The sequence below is a fragment of the Myotis daubentonii genome, chromosome 21 (genome assembly GCF_963259705.1).
Source record: "Myotis daubentonii chromosome 21, mMyoDau2.1, whole genome shotgun sequence".
NCBI lineage: Eukaryota > Metazoa > Chordata > Mammalia > Chiroptera > Vespertilionidae > Myotis > Myotis daubentonii.
Genome location: NC_081860.1, coordinates 13,675,534 through 13,697,381, shown reverse-complemented (window position 1 = coordinate 13,697,381; position 21,848 = coordinate 13,675,534). Strand labels below are relative to the sequence as shown.

The window sequence follows — 21,848 nt, the reverse complement described above, 5'->3', positions numbered from 1 at the left end:
CACAACCTCCCTTTTAAAATTTCACTCAATCAGGGCACGGCCAGATGTTGGAACTCACGCCCCCTTGCTCTGGTGTTGACATTTTATATGTCCCGGCCACGCTGGAACGTTCCACTTCATTAAGTTTAGATTATTCGGGGTGTCGCGCGGCTAGATGGAGTCTTTTAGGAAGTTATTTACCGTTAGGTAGAGATTAGCTTTGGTGTTACAGGGACAAAGAAAATATACATTAAAAGGATTTTACGTGTTTTATAATTTCTGGGGGGAAAAAACAACACACCACTTATTGCTTTTTTGGTGAGATTCTTTAGGTATTTCTTAATACCAATACTGGTGATTTTTTTACATGGTTAGTTTATACTTAAGCAATTATGTCCACGGCTGTCCAATTTGTAAAAAAGTGTCGGTACCGAGGTAGAAATGCATTCTGAGTTATCAGGTTAGGAAATTAGCACCTCGCAACTTAAGTGACTGCATGCCTAAATGAGTGTGAAATGAAACCAACAAGACATTTTTAAAAATTAAAACTTCATTTAGCAGCCGGGCTGCTTTGTTAAAGAGAAATAACCCACATGGGAATGGCGGTGGTTTATGTGTGCATGGGAGGGGGAGGGAGGCTGTGTCAGTTACTTATATGCATTTATTTACACAAACACCTGCACAAATACATATGCCAGCTCTGATTTCTGACCTCACTGTGTTTCAGCCGCTTCCTCCTGTGTGAAATAAGGAGAATGAGACAAAGATTTTGTGAATTTATAAGAGAGAGAGAGAGTGTGTGTGTGTGTGTGTGTGTGTGTGTGTGTGAGAGAGAGAGAGAGAGAGAGAGAGAGAGAGAGAGAGAGAGAGAGAGAGAAGAGAGAGAGCGACGGAGAGATTTGTAACCTGACCAGCCCTAGTCATTTAGGAAGACAGGCACACTTTACAAACCTTGCCTTTTAAAATTCAAAAGAGCCCTAGCTGGTTTGGCTCAGTGGATAGAGCATCGGCCTGCAGACCGAAGGGTCCGGGGTTCGATTCCGGTCAAGGGCACCTGCCCGGGTTACGGGCTCGATCCCCACTAGGGGGCGTGCAGTCGGCAGCCGATCCATGATTCTCTCTCATCCTTGATGTCTGTCTCTCTCTTTCCCTTCCTCTCTGAAATCAATATATTTTAAAAATCAATAAAATAAAATAAAATTCAAAGGCATCCCAGGTCCCGATGCTTCCTAAAGCATATCCCCTTTGCATGTTGAGCCCTTTAAGAAAGAACCGTGATAAGGTGTGTTGTCCCCCTGCCAGTTCCCTCGGTGCCCAAGCCTCCGGCTCCCTGTTCGAAACGAAGGGCCAATAAATAATGTGAAAGCGCCTCAGAACTCCCTCCACGCTCTTGTCTTTTCCCTTTATAGTCACTAGAGGGGAGAAGAACTTCACTTCTGGCCGCAGAAGGGAGGCCGGCCCTGGCGCTCCCGCACTGAAGAGTTGCTGTAACCATCCCAGGCAGTAAAAGTTCCCGGCATGCCCCGGCGAAGCCTGACAAAGCAGTATTTTCTCAGTTTATTGATTCTGTGCTGCACTAAAACACCGGCCTGGACATCAATAACCATGTGTAGTTAGGGAGCCCCGGCCTGCGGACCAGCCCGGGCAGTTTGTGGGAGAACATAAAGGCTGGGAGGAGAAATTGTGAGCCTGGGGAATAGTGTAGCTGGGGAGGACAGGAGAGGTTATGGAAGAATGGGCCCAGCAAGGAAGGAGGAGAGAGAAAATGTTGACGGCCCGGATAAAGATATCAAAAATATGGGAGCCACACAGGGGCCCGGAGAGCAGTATTTATTTCCCGGCTCCAGAGCTGTGTCTTCACACTGAGCTGTTGTCTGTTTTTTTTTTGGTGTTTGGTGTTTTTTTTCCCTCCCTTCCATGATAGTTTCTAGAATTTGGACTTCAGTGCCCTGGGCTCAGGGACATCGTAAATGTCCAGAGCGCGTAGCTGTGTTTCATAAAACCTCAGAGGCACACAGCTCTCTGCAAGCGGCTTATGACCTTTAGTTGAGATGCAGTTGATCTAGGATTGGTGACGAATTGCAACTGGTCGGTTGATTCTTGACGACTTGGCGTGTGCAGTTTGGAGAGGCGAATGCGACGGGCTTCTCATTTGGCTCATGAAAATGAGTCCCTGGGAACGTCTAGAGATGCTGTGATGATTCCTCTGTAAGAGTTGTTGGAATACCCGGATGAGCCCCGGCCGGTGTGGCCCAGTGGATAGGGCATCGGCCTGCAGACGGAAGGGTCCCGGGTTTGATTCCGGTCAAGGGCACGTACCTCAGTGGCAGGCTCGATCCCCAGCCGGTGCAGGAGGCAACCAATCGATGTTTCTCTCTCTTTTGTCTCTCCCTTCCCTTCCATTCTTTCTAAAAATCAATGGAAAAAATATCGTCAGGTGAGGATTAAAAAGAAAAGAAAAAGAAAAGGTACCCTGATGAACCTTTCTTGGTATTTTTAAACTACAGGGGTTGGCAAAAGTAGGGTTTGCAGTTGCGAGTATATGAAACAGAATGTATCCTTGTATTATTACTTATTTTTTAAAAAAACATATTTTATTGATTTTTTACAGAGAGGAAGGGAGAGGAATAGAGAGTTAGAAACATCGATGAGAGAGAAACATCGATCAGCTGCCTCCTGCACACCCCCTACTGAGGATGAGCCCGCAACCAAGGTACATGCCCTTGACCGGAATCGAACCTGGGACCCTTCAGTCCGCAGGCTGACGCTCTATCCACTGAGCCAAACCGGTTAGGGCTACTTATTAATGATTGTGTTGTTTATTTGTATTACAACTGTAAAGCTATTCTTGCCCACCCCCATAAGCTTATTTTTGAAGATTTCCATGTTCTATTTAAAAATTAGGTAGTAGGAGTGTGATATAAAGAAGATTATCACTTAGCTATGAGTATCTAAACAGGTACTAATTCTAAGTAATGTGTTACCTAGAAAATGTCATTGACTTTTTCACTTCTGTCATATTCTGAGAATAACTTTTTTTAGTGTTATTGCTTCTTAAATCCATACATTTATAAGTTTGCATCCTCCAATGGAACCCAGAGTAGCAGTCTTTTTAGAGTCGTTACTAAAGAGTTTCCTGCCTACACCGACCTTGATTTTAATATACTAAATATAGAGATTGTCTTCAAATATAGGGTCAGGTGTCCCCCACAGCCTCGTTTATCTTGTGATGAGCATGTTAAGATGAGCATCGAGAATTTGATGTAAGATGGCCTGAACCAGGTGCCTACCTCCTTTTGAATATTTTTTAGTATGTTTTATTGATTTTTTTTTTTTTACGGAGAGAAAGGGAGAGAGATAGAGAGTTAGAAACATCGATGAGAGAAAAACATCGATCAGCTGCCTCCTGCACACCCCCTACTGGAGATGTGCCCGCAACCAAGGTACATGCCCTTGACCGGAATCGAACCTGGGACCCTTCAGTCCGCAGGCCGACGCTCTATCCACTGAGCCACACCGGTCAGGGCTCCTTTTGAATATTGGCTGCATATAATCTTCGCTGTGAATCCATCTGTTTCTAAACCTCGCTTCTCTCTTTGTAATGTGTGCAACAGTTATAGAGATAAATAATGAACAGCAGTCACTTCTTTTACAGCAAGAGTCTATTGGGAAAAAAGCAATAATGGAATTGATGAATTACTGAGTGTATTCAGAAATCTGCGCGCACGTACACACACACACACACACACACACACACACACACACACACCCGCCTGCTATCATTTGAGATATTTGAGTCTGTACCGGTACGATGGCCGAGTACAGCACCCCTTTAGTTACGTGTTCCCTCACTTTCGGTTAATTCGCACCGAGATAAGTGTATATTCTTTCCTAGCCCCTCTTTCAACCCACACCCTTTCATGCAGTCATATGTCAGCGATCCCAAGGTAAGAGCTGTGCCCGTCCTGGTCTAACATTTTTCTGTATGAAATTAGTTGACTAGCGGTGCCACCTTTGCCCTGTTTGACTGCACATCCTTTTATCTCTGTTCCTCTGTTAGTTCAGAGGCTGATCTCCGCAGATAGGGTTTCCCGGGACCCTGTCAGCTGGCCTCCAGCTGGCTGTGTGCAGTGGGAGGAATCGGCAGGATCCTAGGGTGGGAGAGGGGGAGGTCGGGTGTGTCTACGTTTTGCATCTCCCATTAGCCAGACCAGCTGGTTTTCAGCTTCAACCGGGAGACTCAGTATTTACTTTTTTTTTGGTCTCTGTGGCCCAAGGGGATTAGAATGTCAGCTTGCGGGCCAACCCAGCCCTGTGTCTGTTTTCCCAAGTAACAGCTGTATTGGAACACAGCTGCGCACATCGATGTATAAACCATCTCGAGCTCCCGGCCAGTGTGGCTCAGTGGTTGAACATTGACCTATGAACCAGGAGGTCAGGGTTCGATTCTGGTCAAGGACACATACCCGGGTTGTGGGCTCGATCCCCAGTAGGGGGCATGCGGGAGGCAGGCGATCCATGATTCCCTCTCATCATGGATGTTTCTCTCTCTCTCTCTCTCTCCCTCTCCCTTCCTCTTTGAAATCAATAAAAATATATGTATTAAACCGTCTGGGGCTGACAGTGGCCGTGTGGAGTCTTTGGGACAGAGACCTAGTGGCCGACAAGCCTAAATGCTGACTGTCCGGACCGTCACAGGAAAAGGCCACCGCCCCTGGCCCAGCCAAGGAGTCGTAGACGCTCCCTACTGTGCTTCCCCGAGGTTTTCTGATTTCTGTTTGGCTTCTCAGCGTCCCCTTCAGCTGTGAAAACAGTGCTCTCTGTTGTGTGCCCTCCGTGTTCAATACCAGAAATAGTTTTCTTTTCCTGTTGGATCACAGTACAAATTAGAGGGACCAAGCCCTAGCTTCCGGCATTTTTCTTTTTTTTTAAATTGATTTCAGAGAGGAAGGGAGAGGGAGAGAGAGAGAGAAACATCAGTGATGAGAGAGAATCATCGATCAGCTGCCTCCTGCACATCTCCTACTGGGGATGTGCCCGCAACCCAGGTACATGCCCTTGACCGGAATCGAACCTGGGACCTTTCAGGCCGCAGGCCGACGCTCTATCCACTGAGCCACACCGTAATTCGGCGTAATTTTTATTTTTAAGTGTGACAATTGAGCGATGATATTCCCTCATACTTAAAACAAAATAGTCAACTGAATATCCAACTTCCAGAGCTAATATTTTTTGTACATACAGACTGCTCCTACCATTGGGACTGTGTTACCGTTTTCATCTGCAGATATAAATCTCATCTCCTGTCCATGTCCATGTGGGGGATTTAAAAGGCTTTCTTCATATTCTTACGCAGATTTGTGTGTAGCTCTAGGTGGATTTATGCCTACAGGATCCTCTTCAGATGATATAAGGGACTGTGGGTAGGCGGTGTTCTGCTCGCATGTATGGCTCTCCTCATGTCACGCTATAAAAGCTGTTGACAATGAGCAGTAGTTTTACATGTTGAAAACACTCGACAGAAATATTTCAGGGAAACGTTTTAGACACCCAGGGTTCTTAGCGTTTCTAAATAGTGCCGACATAGCCGCAATCTTGCTTTCCTGTCGTTTTACTTACCAAGTTCATCTTTCCATGCATTTGTTTTCATGGACTGCTTGCTTTCTTACAACGATGTAGACAAAATAATGAGCGTCATACCATAAGATGCATGGGCGAGATTGGAGCACATTTTTATATTTCCAGGAGTGAGATGATATAAAACGTACCCACCGAGTCTTTGGTACCTACCAGCAAAATCTCGTGAAACTCTTTTCTCACTGCCCCTCTTTAATTTTTATCTTTAAAAAAAAAACATTTTTGGTATTTTATTACACCCAAAGGATTACTTTGATATTGGTCAAGCTGTAATCCACTTCGGTACATCGTTTCAATCTGGGGCAAGTCTGGCACGGTCCTTTTGCTAGCAGTCCATTCCAGGTAAGAGCCATTTATTCGTTTTTTTTAAAAAATACATATTTTTATTGATTTCAAAGAGGAAGGGAGAGGGAGAGAGAGATAGAAACATCAGTGGTGAGAGAGAATCATAGATGGACTGCTTTCTGCACGCTCCCTGCTGAGGATCGAGCCCGCAACCCAGGCATGTGCCCTTGAAGTGAATCGAACCTGGGACTCTTCAGTCCATAGGCTGGAGCTCTATCCATTGATCCACACTGGCTAGGGCCAAACTGTCTGGTTTCTTAATGAAAGTCACTATATGTCAAAGTTAAATATCACACCTTGTTTTCACCAGTAATAACGTGTGTTTCAGAGGGAAGTCACTATCTGGAAGAATGCTGTGGGTTTGTGGGGGCAACGGGGGGAGGGGGGTAGAGGGAGAGAGAGAACCTATGAATGAATCAACATAGAAATAGTAAAAGGTTCCGATCCTTGGGGAGGAAGGAGAAACATAACAAAACCCCGATGCCCCATATTTTACCCGTTATGTCTGCTGAGAAATTAGGGTCAGGACCCAGAAACTTTGCTGCATCTCGGGGTGTTTGTCTCGGCGCAGGTGGGGCCGGCCTCTGCTTTGATGGGTCATTTCCTTTTCTCCCTTCACATTCCAGGCGGCATTAAGATGACAAATTTCACTCCCAGGCTCGGCTGTGCAAACCTGAGCCTTTGAGCTAACAGAGTGAGTGCAGAGGAGTCGATTTATCCTGGGGAGGGAAAGAGGGCGTTTGAAGACCACAAAGGCATTGGCAAGCCGGGCTGTGCCCCGCGGCTCACACGGGATGGCCGGACGGCTCTAAGCTTCATCGCAGCTCTCCAGGGTGGAAGAGAAATGTTCAGTTAATTAAGAAACTTTTAAAAAAGCCCGTGCACATATCCCAGAATGCGTTGGGAGCAGATGAAACTTTAATTTAGACACGAGAGGCCCCAATGTACGAAATTCGTGCAAGGGGCTCGGCCCTCACAGCCCTGGCTTCTGGCCGGTCTAAGTAGCATATTACGCTTTTATTATTATAGATAACCTTAGAGTGGGCGGGAGTATTTAGGGTGAAATACGCAGAATAAAGGTGTGATTTTTTTAATTCCACACCCGATGATGTTTTTCCATTGATTTTTAGGGAAAGTGGAAGAGAGAGGGAAAGACAGAGAAATATCAATGTTCGAGAAACATCAATGTTCGAGAAACACATCGATTGGTTGCCTCCTGTACAAGCCTCGTCCACCAGGGCCTGGGCTGGGGAGGAGCCTGCAACCGAGGTACCTGCCCTTGACCGGACTCAAACCCGGGACCCTTTGGTCTGCAGGCCGACGTGCTATCCACTGAGCCACACCGGCTGGGGCAAGGTCTTATGCTCCTCTCTCTCTCTGAGCTGTGCAATGCATACGGCTCTTTTCCTAGCCTGCCTTTAGTAAGAGGGGAAGGAGAAAAAAAAAATCTTGGACAGCACAGAGCGAGTCCGTCACATCCAACACGACTGCGTTACAGACCGAAATGTTCAAAGTCCGACCGAGAGAGAGATAAAGGCTTTGATGGAAAGCGGATACTTCCCAGGGACGCGGCGAGCAATCATCCAGATGTTACGCTGTAATGCAGCGGGTGTCCGCGGCCGGGCCGGCCCGGGAGCCCCAGCCAAGCCGCGCCCGCTGGAGGCCTGCTCCGCGCCCTCCCAGGCTGTCCTGCCAGATGGAACCTCTCTCCCAGCCCCCTTGACGACCGGCTTTGGATCCCCTTTTCACAGAGCTCATCGAGCTAAGTGGGGCTGCTTTCTGGACAAGTTAGATAGAAGCCCGTCCAAGATAAACAACCCATTTGAAACTAGGACATACCAAGCCCCGGAATTATTTTAAGGGCATATTTCATGGGAGCGCGGCCATTTTTCTTAGCCTGTTGCCAGACTGTAGGGATGCCCTTTGATCTCTGGTGGACATGCCTCCCTTCTTTATAAAAAGGGTTTTGAAATCGCTTCAGTGTTTAGGGAGGAATGTATCTGTCGGGGCTTTGAAGCATGGCCACGGGACAGCTCATGCATTAGCGTGCTGGTTGGCAAGTCAGAGTTTCAGAAGAAAAACACACGCAAAAACAGGAAATGGCAGCGGGGCGGATGAATCACAGTCCCGTTTCCTTTGTAAACGGAGAGGACCGCAGCCCGCGTGCTTAATAAGCTCTATCGTGTATTCAGTGCCGCTACATCTGTACGGACACCTATAGGCGTAGAAACACATACACTTAGATGTTTATATACGTGTCTGTCTGTCTGTCTAGAGATTGTGATGGTGTTTGTGGTTCTTAACAAGGAGAAAACTGCTGCCCTAGCCTGTTTGGGTCAGTGAGTAGAGCATCGGTCTGTGGACTGAAGGGTCCTGGGTTCGATTCCGGTCAAGGGCACATGCCCGGGTTTCAGGCTCGATCTCCAGTAGGGGGTGAGCAGGAGGCAGCTGATCAATGATTCTCTCTCATCATTGATATTTCTATCTCTCTCACTCTCTCCATTCCTCTCTGAAATCAATAAAAACATATATTTTTAAAAAAATATGCTTAGCTTTTAACTATTTTATCAACTTAGCTTTTAGCTATTTTATCAGCTTTCATTCTGAGTATATTCGATCCACAACCCAAGGGCAGGTAGAAGTTACCAAAGAAGGTTTATTATTTTCTCCAGCGGAGAGGGATTTTTCTTCTCTTTAAAATTAATTCTTTTCTTGTCTGCCCTCCCTTCTCTGTCTCAGCACCTCCACAAGCCGTGTGCGTGTGTGTGTGTGTGTACGCATGTGTGTGCATTTTATGAGAACAGCGATATCGATATGAAGTTGGGAGAATAGATTCTCTCAGTGCTTAAGGAGGTTATAAAACGATCAGCCGAATGCTTGGTGTGGCCTCGTTGCATCCTGTATTCGGAGTGGCAGAGCCACCTGTGCCGGATGAGGTAAGCCGGTCTGTAATTAATACGGCCCTGACGTACCATTTGTTGTGATAAATTGTGACGAACTGGTGTCCCAGCAAATCGGTGTCTAAACGACCTGGAAGATCTATGGAGCCGGTGACAGGATGAATCTATAGCGTTAGAAATTCATTGCTTTCCTATGATACTCGGCGCCATTTACATTCCTCAGTCCATTTACTTCTCCTTCAGAGAAAGCCGTGTGTGCCTGCGCCACTTCATTTATTGAGCGGAGAGCATAAATGAACTCCGCCAACTAAATGCAGTCTGTGGGTCGCACTGGGATTCGCACCCAAACCAACTCATCGCAAAAAAGACAAGGTTGAGACCGTCAGGGAAATGTAAAGAGGCTCTAGGTACTTAAGGATATGAAGGGAATTATGGCTGCTTTTGTGAGCATCGTGCTTATAGATAAGCAAACGTGGGCCATAGCTGGTGTGGCTCAGTGGATAGAGCATCGGCCTGCGGACTGAAGGGTCCCAGGATGGAGTCCGGTCAAGGGCACATGCCCTGGTTGCAGGCTCGATCCCCACTAGGGGGCGTGCAGGAGGCAGCCCATCTATGATTCTCTTTCATCATGGATGTTTCTGTCTCTCTCCCTCTCCCTCTCTGAAATCAATACAAATATATATTTTTTAAAAAACAACAACAGAAAAACACAAATGTGGAATTTGCTCTCCAGTATTTCAGCCAGAAGCGAGTAGTGAAGGGATAGATGAAATAAGATTGGCAAATCGTTGACTCTGGTGAATAGATCCGTGGAGATTTCATGGACCATTCCACCTTTGTATATGTTTGGAAACTCACATAATGGGAATTAAAGTGTGCTTGTCCACTTGATAATTTACTAGTAGGGGATGTTTGCCCTTTTTCTACATTCGGTTTAAGGTGTGTATGAGTGGGCGTGAGTAACATCATTTAGAAGAGGAACAAAATAAGCTAATAGTCACTGAACTGTCCTGGGTTCCAGACCCTGTGCTAAGTCCTCTATACATTATTTCCTTCCCCCCCCCCGCCCCCCCATCTGCAAAGCTCATCTGGCTGGCCAATCCCAGGCTCTGTCTGGAGTTAGGAATCTTGCAAGGTCATGAGTTCTTTAGTAGTCGCCCAAGGAACAAAGGGGAGTGGGGACAGATTCAAGTGTGAAGGATAAATTCAAAAACCACTATTTCTGCTAGGCTGGTGTGGCTCAGTGGTTGAGCAACAACCTAGGAACCAGGAGGTCACGGTTCTGTTCCCGGTCAGGGCACATGCCCGGGTTGCGGGCTCGATCCCCAGTAGGGGGCGTGCAGGAGGCAGCTGATCAATGATTCTCATCCTTGATCTTTCTCTCTCTCTCTCTCTCTCTCTCTCTCTCTCTCTCTCTCTCTCTCTCTCCTTCTCTTTTGTTCTCTGAAATATATATATTTAAAAAAACACACACCACTATTTCTGAATGCCCATAGATATTTCATTTCCCTGCAAAGCAATGCCTTGTTCTGATACCTGTTTCCCAGAATGCCTCTCTTCCCTTCCTCTTGTTAAAATAGCCAAAGGCCCAGGTGAAGGAAGCCTTTCCAAGAGCTGGGTCGGAGGACAGGCCAGTGCCAAAAGCCAGTGCCGCTCACACTCATCTCTCCCTGTCTCGCTACGAGCCCAGGGCTGGAGAAAGAGATCCCGTAACTGTGACTGCAGGTTTGCACAGCCAGTGAGGAGTAACAGCCCTTTCTCCAGGCAGACGTGCTCCCTGTCATTGAATATTGACAGCGGGAACGCCTGTGATGGCCAGCGTCGCACTCAGGGATGACCGGCGAGCTCATCTCTCCCCTTCGCTTTCTGCTCTAGTCCTCGTTGATCCGCAGCCTCCGGCTCTCAGAGGCCTTGAGGAAGAACCAGCTCTGGAACGGGATCATAAGCATCGCGTTGCTGGAAGGAAAGAACGTCTCGGTGGGAAATGTGGCAGAGATGTTTGTCCTGCTAAAACTGGGGGATCAGAGGTACAAAAGCAAGGTGAGTTGGCCGTTCCCGAAGGAGAACAACATCTTCAAAAAGATTTATTTTTTTCCTTTGAAAAAAAAATGGTTTCCCCACGCTCCATGTCTACAAGAATAGAAGTCATTTCTTTTTAATCCTCTTGACCAGCGGTTCTCAACCTTCTGGCCCTTTAAATGCAGTTCCTCACGTTGTGACCCAACCATAACATTATTTCCGTGGCTACTTCATCACTGTCATGTTGCTCCTGTGATGAATCGTCATGTCAATATCTGATATGCAGGATGGTCTTAGGCGACCCCTGTGAAAGGGTCGTTCGACTGCCACGGGGGTCGCGACCCACAGGTTGAGAACCGCTTCTCTTGACTATGTTCGGATTATTCCAGAAAGCAAAATAACAGTACGGATGCAGTCAATTAGTAGGAGTATTTGCTGAGTTTAGTTCCATCCAGTAACTAGAGCTGCAGAAAGCTCATTAAATAATAGTTTTGAATGCATGATTTATTGTGTTTTGAAAATAAGCAAAAACCGTGTTTCATAGGATGCGGGAAAAGGAAAGAAACGCTTTCAAATAAACGAGTAATATATCTTATACTTGGGTTACAGTTTTGCAATAACTAAAAGTATTTTCAAAATTATAGACAATTTTCTTTCTCTTTCTTGTTAGTTTTTACAGCAAAAATAGACTTTGAGTGCTGCTGGCGGGGGGGGTGTTTTGGTTTTTTTTTGCTATGATTTAAAAAAACACACCAAACTATCTAACGTATTAAAAGTGATTTGTTATGAACAAAAACCCTGGCATTTTTAGCTGCCTTTCCAAACCAGTCATCTGATTCTGTTGATCCGAATTCCATTTAATTTTTAATCTTACTAATTTGGTGTGGTTTCTATTTCAAAAACCGTAGTCTCCAAACCATGGTAATTAATTAGTTTTACATAAGTGTCAGACAGGAGTCTGTTCTATGTTTTATGGATGGAGGGAAGCGGGGTCCTTGAAAGTTTAGCCCCTTGCCAAAAGCCACATCGTAAAAAAAACATCAGGGGAAGGTTTTCAAAAACAGGATATTTGCAGATCGGCCTCTGCCGCGTGGAAGGCATAACAGACGCAGACACGTTGGCAAATGCTCTAGTAGCCAAGAGTTTGTCTCTGCTGAACAAATTTCAGCGCAAAATCAAACATGAGGCGTCATTTCCACCAGGACAAGGACTAGAGAATCGGAGCTCACGCTGACGAATCAGTTCATAAAAAAAAAATGTGAAAAATCGAGGGCGAGTTCCGGCAGACATAGGCAGATGTTACTCGCCAGGTAGTCCGAGGCCGTACCTCCCAGAGACTGTATCCAGGGTAACCACATCCCTGGCTGAGATCCCTTTCGCCAGCCGGGGCCGGGCGAAGGATTTATAGAAAAATTATTCATCACGGGGTACACTTAGCCCTGTGGAGCTAAGGTGAAGTGGAGAATTAGTCCGATATCTGCTCTGTCCCCTCTTGGGGGACATTGCATTTAATTTGTGGTCTAGTAGTTCCTTTTTTTTTTTTTTCCTTCGTGGTTGCTAAATTCTGTGACCTGGCATATTAAGTCCAATGTGACCACCAGCTTAAGTGATGTTTCGTGATGTGATGCTGGCTCCAGGCAGGGCTGGCTGGTCCCTGTTTGCCCATGCGGTACTAGCGGGCACTAAGATTTAATGGTGGATGCTGTGCCCTTCGTTGAGGCTGGTACTCAGGGACCAGCATTCCTGCCCACTTTTTAAGCCACAAATTGAATCTCTATGTAAATGAAACAGAAGAGATAAACCCTGCCAGGGATTCAAACACTCGGGCCTATTGGAGTCCCGCTTGGAAAACACAAACCACCCTCGTTCATATTCAAATGTGGCGGCAGTGGGGTTGGCTAGCCTCTCTCTCTCCCTCTAGGGCAGCGGTTCTCAACCTGTGGGTCGCGACCCCTTTGGCGGTCCAATGACCCTTTCACAGGGGTTGCCTAAGACCATCCTGCATATCAGATATTTACATGACGATTCATCACAGGAGCAACATGACAGTGATGAAGTAGCCACGAAAATAATTTGATGGTTGGGTCACAACATGAGGAACTGTATTTAAAGGGCCAGAAGGTTGAGAACCACTGCTCTAGGGACTGGAGTCAGCAAACTGGGATTTAAAAAAATAGGCAGCGATGAACGACTGAACTCATGGTTTTCTTGTGAAATGCACCTGACAGATAGTAATCAGGACCCCAACCTGTTCATTTATATGGTTCTTAAGCCAGTGCCGAATGGATGTGCCAATAAAATGATTTCATGAACCAATGAATATATTTCCTGTAACACTGGACAGCTGTAAAACATCCATTGAGATATGTCATATACATGCATATATCTATATATATAAAAGTGTAAGCGACCATCCGACTGGTAGCTATGAGACGCAATGACCACCAGGGGGCAGACGCTCAGCGCAGAAGCTGCCGAAATTCGGTGACTTGGCAGCTGCAGTTCTCTCGTGATGCACTAGGAACTAGAGAGGAGGGAGCCCGATTCCAGGGTGCATCACCCAAGAACCTCCCTCTCTCAATCCAGAACCCTTTGGGGGGATGTCGGAGAGCCGGTTTTGGCCCGATTCCCGCAGGCCTGGCTGAGGGACCCACCGGTGCACAAATCCATGCACCGGGCCTCTAGTATATATATATATATATAAAAGTTATGGTTTCTCGTGGGGTAACTATTCTTTCTAACTTGGTGGGATCCACTATTGCATCTGGGGGTCGGCTAAAAGAGTGGTGATGTTCTTGCCAATTCCCCAGCACCTCCAAGTCCCTTTCCTTCCCCAAAGGGGAAAAGTTTCACTTGGAAAGGGACAGACAGGCACGTCACCCCGAGCTCCTGCCCCTGCCGTGTAGAACGATGAATTGAAATGTGTAGCTGCTGTGGCGACGCATGGCAGTGCGAAGACAATAAACGTTGTAACCGCATGTTTTCTAGACACTGTGTAAGAGTGCACATCCGCAGTGGCGGGAAGAGTTTGACTTTCACTACTTCTCTGACAGGATGGGCATCTTGGACATTGAGGTCTGGGGAAAGGACGGCAAAAAGCACGAGGAGCGACTGGGCACGTGAGTCCGCTCTGCTTTCTCGTGGTGGGAGCGTGCACCGCGCCTTCTGCACGAGGCTGGTCTTTGTCTGTTGGGCTGGGGGTCAGACCGCACCTGCCCACCCCAGGGAGCCAGAAGCACGCTGGAACCTCCCCTGGGGGCAGTTTTTATTTATTTATTGGTCAGTGGCATTTAGTATTTTTTTTAAAAAAAATTTTTTTATTGATTTCAGAGAGGAAGGGAGAGAAAGAGATTAGAAATGTCAATCTAGCCCTAACCAGTTTGGCTCAGTGGATGGAGCGTCGGCCTGCGGACTCAAGGGTCCCAGGTTCGATTCCGGTCAAGGGCATGTACCTTGGTTGCGGGCACATCCCCAGTAGGGAGTGTGCAGGAGGCAGCTGATCGATGTTTCTCTCTCATCGATGTTTCTAACTCTCTATTCCTATCCCTTCCTCTCTGCAAAAAAACAATAAACCATATTTTAAAAAGAAAAAGAAATGTCAATCTATCTCCATTTCTTTCCCATCCTTTGTCCTATCTCTATATATAAAAGCCTAATATGCAAATTACCCCCATAGGAGTTTGACTGGGGGACTGATTGCTTGCTATGACATGCCCTGACCACCAGGGGATGGTGTTGAACGAAGGGAGGTCCTGGCCAGCAGCTGGCAGCTGGGGAGGGAGGCCCTGGCCGGCAGCCAGAAAGCCCCGATCAGCCCTGATCACCAGCCAGGCCTAGGGACCCTACCCGTGCACAAATTTCATTCACTGGGCCTCTAGTTGTCACATACATTACATCTGTATATGTTCTGAATTGAACAAGGCAGTGTTACGTTTTATGCAATCCTATGCCATTTATTTATTTATTTAACATATTTTTATTGATTTCAGAGAAGAAGAGAGAAGGAGAGAGAGATAGAAACATCAATGATGAGAGAGAATCATTGATCAGCTGCTTCCTGCACTCCCCTTACTGGGGATCGAGCCCCCCTACTGGGGCATGTGCCCTGATGGGGGAATCAAACCAACCGTGACCTCCTGGTTCATAGGTCGGCGCTCAGACACTGAGCCATGCCAGCTGGGCAAGCCATTTAGTACTGATCAAAACAGAAGAAAGTAGGTCCTGCCATACTCTCAGGATATTGTGGGTCCGATTCCTAGTCTGGCCCCTTCTCCCCCTCCTTCACCTACTCGGGGTGACCGACACCTCAGACACTTGTCATTACCCCTGACCCTGGGCACCGCTGTGACACGCCCGTGTCCCGCCAACACCCGTCCACGGGGGGATCAGAAACGCTGTGCTAGCCCCGGGCAGGGATCCGCTACGTCAGTGAGCCGCAGAGCACTCTGTGTCCCGACCTGTCCTCCGAGTGGTGGGAGCGAGGCCCTCCGTGATGAACGGCCGACCTGCTGTGTCGGTACAAAGAGCAACACCCTCTCGCCCCGCCCCATGCATTGTGCTGTCACGGCTGCCCCTCGTCACAGGAAGTGCTTTCCTGTGAGTGCGAGGTGTCTTCGGACAGAAACGCTCGTTTCCGATGTCCCTTTCACGCCGGGTGTTGTCACCCGGGTGTTTATTTATGACTTCAGCTGTTTCTTGTTTGTGTGCCTGTCCTAGAGGCCGTTCTGTCCTTCCTTTTTATGGATTTTAAAGGATTTTTTTTTTGTATCTTTTTCCTTTTTCCTCTCCCGCAGTCAAAGAGATCACAAAAGTGTCTCCCGGGAGCCGGTTACAGGGCATTAGCTGCAGCGAACCTCCGAGTGGGGTGAGACGTACCCTGAAATGCAGACGGATCCTCAGAGTTAACGGGGAGATGGTGCGAGCGTGTACATACCACACACACGCTCCTTACAGTTTTTTATTTTACATTTTTCACTTATTTTTTTCCATTTTCTTTTCTTTGTTGTCATTTCAGGGCTCAGTTATCGGACCTCCCAAATGTTGGGAAACACCTTTTCGCATCAGGAGTCCCTTTGACAGTGAGAGTCAGTCATAACAGTCTCCTGAGTCTTCTCTGTTGCTTTTTTTTTTTTTTTTTTTTTTTTATAAAAATCCTCACCTGCCTTAGTCGGTTTGGCTCAGTGTATAGAGCGTCAGCCTGCGGACTGGAGGGTCCCAGGTTCGATTCCAGTCACGGGCACATGTCCAGGTTGTGGGCTTGATCCCTAATGGGGGGCTTGCAGGAGGCAACTGATCAATGATTCTCTCTCATCACTGATGTTTCTATCTCTCTTCTTGTCTCCCTTCTTCTCTGAAATCAATAAAAATGTATATTTTATAAAAATCCTCACCTGAGGATATGTTTTCCCATTGATTTTTAGAGAGAGTGAAAAGGAGGGGAAGGAGGAGAAAGAGAAAAAAACATCAATGTGAAAGAGACACATCAATTGGTTGCCTCTTGCACGCACCCTAACCGTGGAGCAGGGGTGGAACCTGCAACCCAGGTGTATGCCCTTGACCTTGACCTATGCCCTTGACCGGGAATCAAACCATGACCTCCTGCTTCATAGGTCGACGCTCAACCACTGAGTAACACCGGCCAGTCTCACCTGCTCCAACTTTTAAACAAAATGGCAAGACTATAGATTGTAGACTCTCCCATTTTAAACTGCTACCAACTGTTCAAAATAATCGTGTTCTTGACACGTGTTTTACATTTCAAGGCGATTGTAGAGATGAACTCGTTATGGAATCTTCTAGACTTACTTTTGCTTGGGCAACTCAAGAAGGAGGATGCTGGAGCCCGGGCTGCCTCCGAGTCCCACAGGGTGACTTGGACGGGGCCCTGACATTCCACCGGTTTATCCGTGGAGAATCAGGGATGGAGTATTTCCCTGGACAAATGGCACCCATGTCGTTGACCTGCTTTTACAGCCATGCTTGACACACTCCCCATTTTTCTCCTGTTCACCGCACCCCCCCCCCCCCCTTCCTTAGCCTCTGAGATTTACGGCTTCGAAAACTACAGCACTCTTTCCTGCCCCGTGCATTTAAGTTAAAAGCTGGCCAGCCTGAAATATAAAACATAGACTTATGGTAATGAGCGAGAGGTTAAAAGCTATCATGGCAAGGGACACTTGAGCAGGCTGGGCTGACGGATGCGGTAAAATTATGTGTGGAATTAAAACAATAAAATGCGGTGGGATTAATGGAGAAAGGCGTGCGCAGGAGGTCAGAAACAATGCTATCTCAGCACATTAACTGGCTGCGGGCCGCAGAGCATAGCTTTAATATATGCCTGCTGCTGAGGAAAAAATAAGTGATTTAGCCTTGTTTTCTTTAGACAAATAAAACCATGGGCTTTTCAATATGGGAGGGACCTATATTCCTTTCTATATATATGTGTGTGTGTGTATTTTAATTGATTTCAGAGGGGAAGGGGGAGAGAGAGAGAGAGAGAGAGAAACATCAATGATGAGAATCACTGATCAGCTGCCTCCTGCACACCCCCTACTGGAGACCGAGCCCACAACCCGGGCATGTGCCCTGACTTGGAATTGCACCATGACCTTCTGATTCATGGGTCTTCACTTAACCACTGAGCCACACTGGCCAGGCCTGGAGCTGTCATTGACTAAATATTCTAAGATCTGAATGCAGCATACTCTGAATGATTGTCCAAACCAGGGGTCCTCAAACTACGGCCCGCGGGCCACATGCAAATACAAATAATTGCATTTGTTCCCATTTTGTTTTTTTACTTCAAAATAAGATATGTGCAGTGTGCATAGGAATTTGTTCATAGTTGTTGTTTTTTTTTTAACTATAGTCCGGCCCTCCAACAGTCTGAGGGACAGTGAACTGGCCCCCTGTTTAAAAAGTGTGAGGACCCCTGGGACTCCAAACAGGTCACTCCCTCCCTCCCTCCTGCCTCCACCCCCACCCTCACCCCCACCCCGCAGCCCTTCTAAGCATCAACAAAGCAGGCGTCCCAGCCCCACCCCCAGGCAAGCCCAGAGTTCTCAGTGTTAAAGCAAATCAGCGCCTAGCACCCAGCCCCCCCGTTCGTGGTGTTTGCTCCCGTATTTAAATGTGCTTGAGGTTTTCAACAGCCCAGAACATTGGCTGTGAAGAGACGGAAAACACGCAATTTATAGCAGATGGGGCCAGCCTTCGCGAGCCGCGCGGCTGAAGTGGCATCCATCAGCAGCACTTCATGCTCCATTTGTCCAGAAAGAGACCCGCCTGGGGAAGCCCCGTGGAACCCGCCTGTTAGGAAAGCACCTTAACACGTCGGGTGCGAATAAAAACGCGCCTGCCCGCTGGCGTTCAGCCGGAAGAAAATGTTTTTTTCATTAACCCTCTCCCACTTACGCGTCTCTGGTCTTTTCTAAATTGTTTTTGAACCCTCTATTCTCTTTGCTGGAAAAAGACGCGGTGCAGAAAAGCCCCATACAGCCATGATACTTGAACTTGTAAAGTCCTTTTTCCCTAATTCTGTTTTTCTTTAAAATATATTTTTATTGATTTCAGAGAGGAGGGGAGAGGGAGAGAGAGAGAGAGAGAAACATCAGTGATGAGAGAATCATGGATCGGCTGCCTCCTGCACGCTCCCCACCGGGAATCAAGCCTGCAACCTGGGCATGTGCCCTGACCGGGAATCGAACCGTGACCTCCTGTATCAAAGGTCAATGCTCAACCACTGAGCCACGCAGACCGGGCTCTCCCTAATTCTTGACCTCATTGTCTTTCTGCAGACCTTACTGGGCAAGGATCCGACTCTTCTTTTCCATCTGCCATTCCATTCCTTACCTTTCCTCTCCTACACTTTATTTTTTTTAAAAAATTTGTATTGATTTCAGAGAGGAAAGGAGAGGGAGAAAGAGATAGAAACATCAATGATGAGAGAGAATCATTGATCAGCTGGCTGCCTCCTGCACGCCCCACACTGGGGATCGAGCCTGCAACCGGGGCATGTGCCCTGACCGGGAATCGAACCCTGACCTCCTGGTTCATGGGTCGATGCTCAACCACTGAGCCACACCGGCCGGGCTCCTCTCCTTCATTTTAGAGTGTGTTGGACTAGGAGTGAGTATTCTAAGCCAGAGGAGCCCTCTCGACCTTCCCTGCCCAGGAAACCCAGGCCCCGTAGAATGTGGTTCGGGTAATAAGTAAACATAGGTTCTTTGGAGGCCCCCAAGTAGCCATGGGTTAGCTCCTCACTCTCCTCTCCCCGGTGTGCGCTTTTGCAGATGTAAAGTGGACATCGCCTCGCTCCCACTCAAGCAAGCCAACTGCTTGGAGCTGCCCCTGGACAGCTGCCTGGGCGCCCTCCTGGTGCTGATCACGCTGACGCCCTGCGGGGGGGTCTCCATGTCCGACCTGTGTGTGTGCCCCTTGGCGGACCCCAGCGAGAGGAAGCAGATCACCCAGCGCTATGTGAGTGCTTTGCCCCGCGACACCGTTCCGGCCACACCCCCACTTTTTAAAAAATGTTTTTTATTGATTTCAGAGAAGAAGGGGGAGAGGGGATAGAAACATCCGTGATGAGAGAGGATCATGGATGGGCTGCCTCCTGCACGCCCCCCACTGGGGATGGAGCCTGCAACCCGGGCATGTGCCCTTGACCAGGAATCGAACTCTGACCTCCTGGCTCATGGGTTGATGCTTAACCACTGAGCCACCCCGGCCGGGCAGCCCACCCCCACTTTTAAGTCGCACCAAAGTCCATGAACTGAGAAACTGCATAGAAAGAGATCTTTGTCCAAAGTTTATTGGTGTGTCCCGTAAAACAAGACATCAGACCTAGAGGTTGATGTGTTTGTGAGGAGGTGGAAGCAGGTTAGAATTCACCCTCCTGCTATTCTACAGGCCAACCAACGGATTTTGAATTTGCAGCTTGTAGGAAGTCTTTGGAGGAAATTGAAGTCCTCGAGTAGACAAACTACTGTTTAGCAGGTCTGTGCAGGTGTATGGGAATTTTAATACACCTTCATCACAAAATAGCTGTTTTTTTAAGCGACTATTCATGGTCACAGTGTTATAGATACTTTTCCAGAACCTTCTAGATGCAAGTGAGTCAGTGCTTGTGTCTTACCAAGCCAAGCCCTTCACAGGCAGGGAGGACTGTTGTGCTACCCCACCCGGGATAATACTGGCATCTGAGAATTTTGTCTAAGTCGTTGCCATGTGCTTAGAAGTCCACGCAGCACTTTTAAATCAGGTGGCTCTGTCCTCTTCATCTATTGTTTTCTCCTCTGGCTTTCTCGGTGTCTTTATTTGCATTCCATTTTTATCTCATCTTCTGGGTAAATCAATATGTTTGTTGCCACCCACGAAAGACACGCTTTAGGAAAGTGGCATAAAAAATGAAGCAAAGACGAATCTTTATTTAATGGGAATATTATTCTCGGCATAAACTTCAGTGCCTCCCATCCCTTCCCCGGGCAGGTGTATTGATTAATTGAAAAATTCTCCGTCTTCGGGAGTACAAAACCTGTGGCCAGACATCTTATTGTTAACACGCATTCTGCAGGCAAGGTTGGCGTCCTCCAAAGACGTTTCGACACAATCCACTGTTCATATTTTTTTCGGATGGCTTTAGGTAAACGAGTGAAGGATTGGTGATGAAAAATAAAACTTTCCTCCAATTTTCCCATGGATAACTTGGAAGTTTTACCAAATTCATGAGGTGTGTCATATATTTGTAAGGTGGCACTAGACGAGATCATAATGACTGCTGTAAGTAATGCCTCAAGATTTCCAGAGTACTAATTGAAAAGAGATTTGAAAAGGCTGATCAAGAGAGATACAGTATTTATTTTTAATTTTTTTGTTTATATATTTCTCTATTGATTTCAGAGAGGGAGGGAGAGGGAGAGAGAGATAGAAACATCAGTGATGAGAGAGAATCACTGACCGGGTGCCTCCTGCACGCCCCCCAATGGGGATCAAGCTCGTAACCCAGGCACGTGCTCTTGGCTGGAATTGAACCCGGGACCCTTCAGTCCGCAGGCCGACACTCTATCCACTGAGCCAAACCAGCTAGGGCTACAGTTTTTTTTTTAGTTAGTGAGCCGCTTCATAATATAAGCTTCATAATAATTAAGATTTGCTTACCTAACATGCACTGTTGCTGAGAACTTTCTAAAGCCGTTTCTGATCTGCCTCAGAAAAGAATGCTGTATTACAAGACACAAGTTTCAGACACCTGGATTTAAAAATAAAATGTTTTTATTTGTTTTCGAGAGAGAGGAAGGGAGAGGTATAGAGAGATAAAAACATTGATGAGAGAGAAACATCATTGATTAGCTGCCTCCTGCACGCCCCCTACTGGGAATCAAACCCGCAACCCCAGGCTTGTGCCTTGACTGGGAATCAAACCAGTGCCTCTTGGTTCATGGGTCTGTGCTCAACCACTGAGCCACACTGGCTGGGCTGGGCTGGATTTGTTTTTTTATGTCGTCAGAATAGACAGTCTTCAAAGTTGAAAATTATTTCACTTAATATGTTTTCATTTAAGCTTAAACGCTAGTCTTTTTTTTTATTTTGTTGTTGTTGAAAATGTAGATCAGAAATAGCTTTAGAAAGTTCTTAGCAACAGTGCATGTGAGGTTAAGCAAACCTTAATTATTATGAAGCTTTTATTATTCTACCCTGAAATGCTTCAATGACAAGGATTTTTTTTTAATCCTGTCATAAGCCCCCAGGATCAACCTATCGCAGGTTTTTAGTTATTTGATGATGGCACAAACACTATATCCAAAGGTTTGAAAGCGGCATCCTGTTCAGTGAGTGTGGCTGAAAGCATTTGAATGATTTTATCTGCTTATATCTCTTTGATACTCACGTTTTGAAGGACGTAATGTACATAGACTTCTGAATATTGGCTGTGTACATGCTTAAGAATTAGACGGTATATTGGATAGA

General features: G+C 46.9%; 1 protein-coding gene across 13 annotated transcripts in view; it reads left to right on the top strand.

Annotated features, from left to right (window-relative positions):
* The window catches only part of MCTP2 (multiple C2 and transmembrane domain containing 2), a 131,783-nt gene that overhangs the window by 46,965 nt on the left and 62,970 nt on the right, over positions 1-21,848 (top strand). For 9 of the 13 annotated variants that reach the window (XR_009450318.1, XR_009450317.1, XM_059678092.1 and 6 more), the window contains 3 exons: positions 10,737-10,901; positions 13,869-13,999; positions 19,172-19,358. The exons of 1 other annotated variant lie outside the window; for it this stretch is intronic. Coding sequence is in view for 10 of the 12 variants with exons in the window: in XM_059678092.1 (XP_059534075.1) it covers positions 10,737-10,901; positions 13,869-13,999; positions 19,172-19,358 (483 nt within the window). In the remaining 2 variants the exon portion in view is untranslated. Of the gene's footprint in view, positions 1-10,736; positions 10,902-13,868; positions 14,000-19,171; positions 19,359-21,848 lie in introns of those variants that run through there. 3 more of the 13 variants (XM_059678098.1, XM_059678093.1, XM_059678100.1) reach the window with 3 other exon arrangements.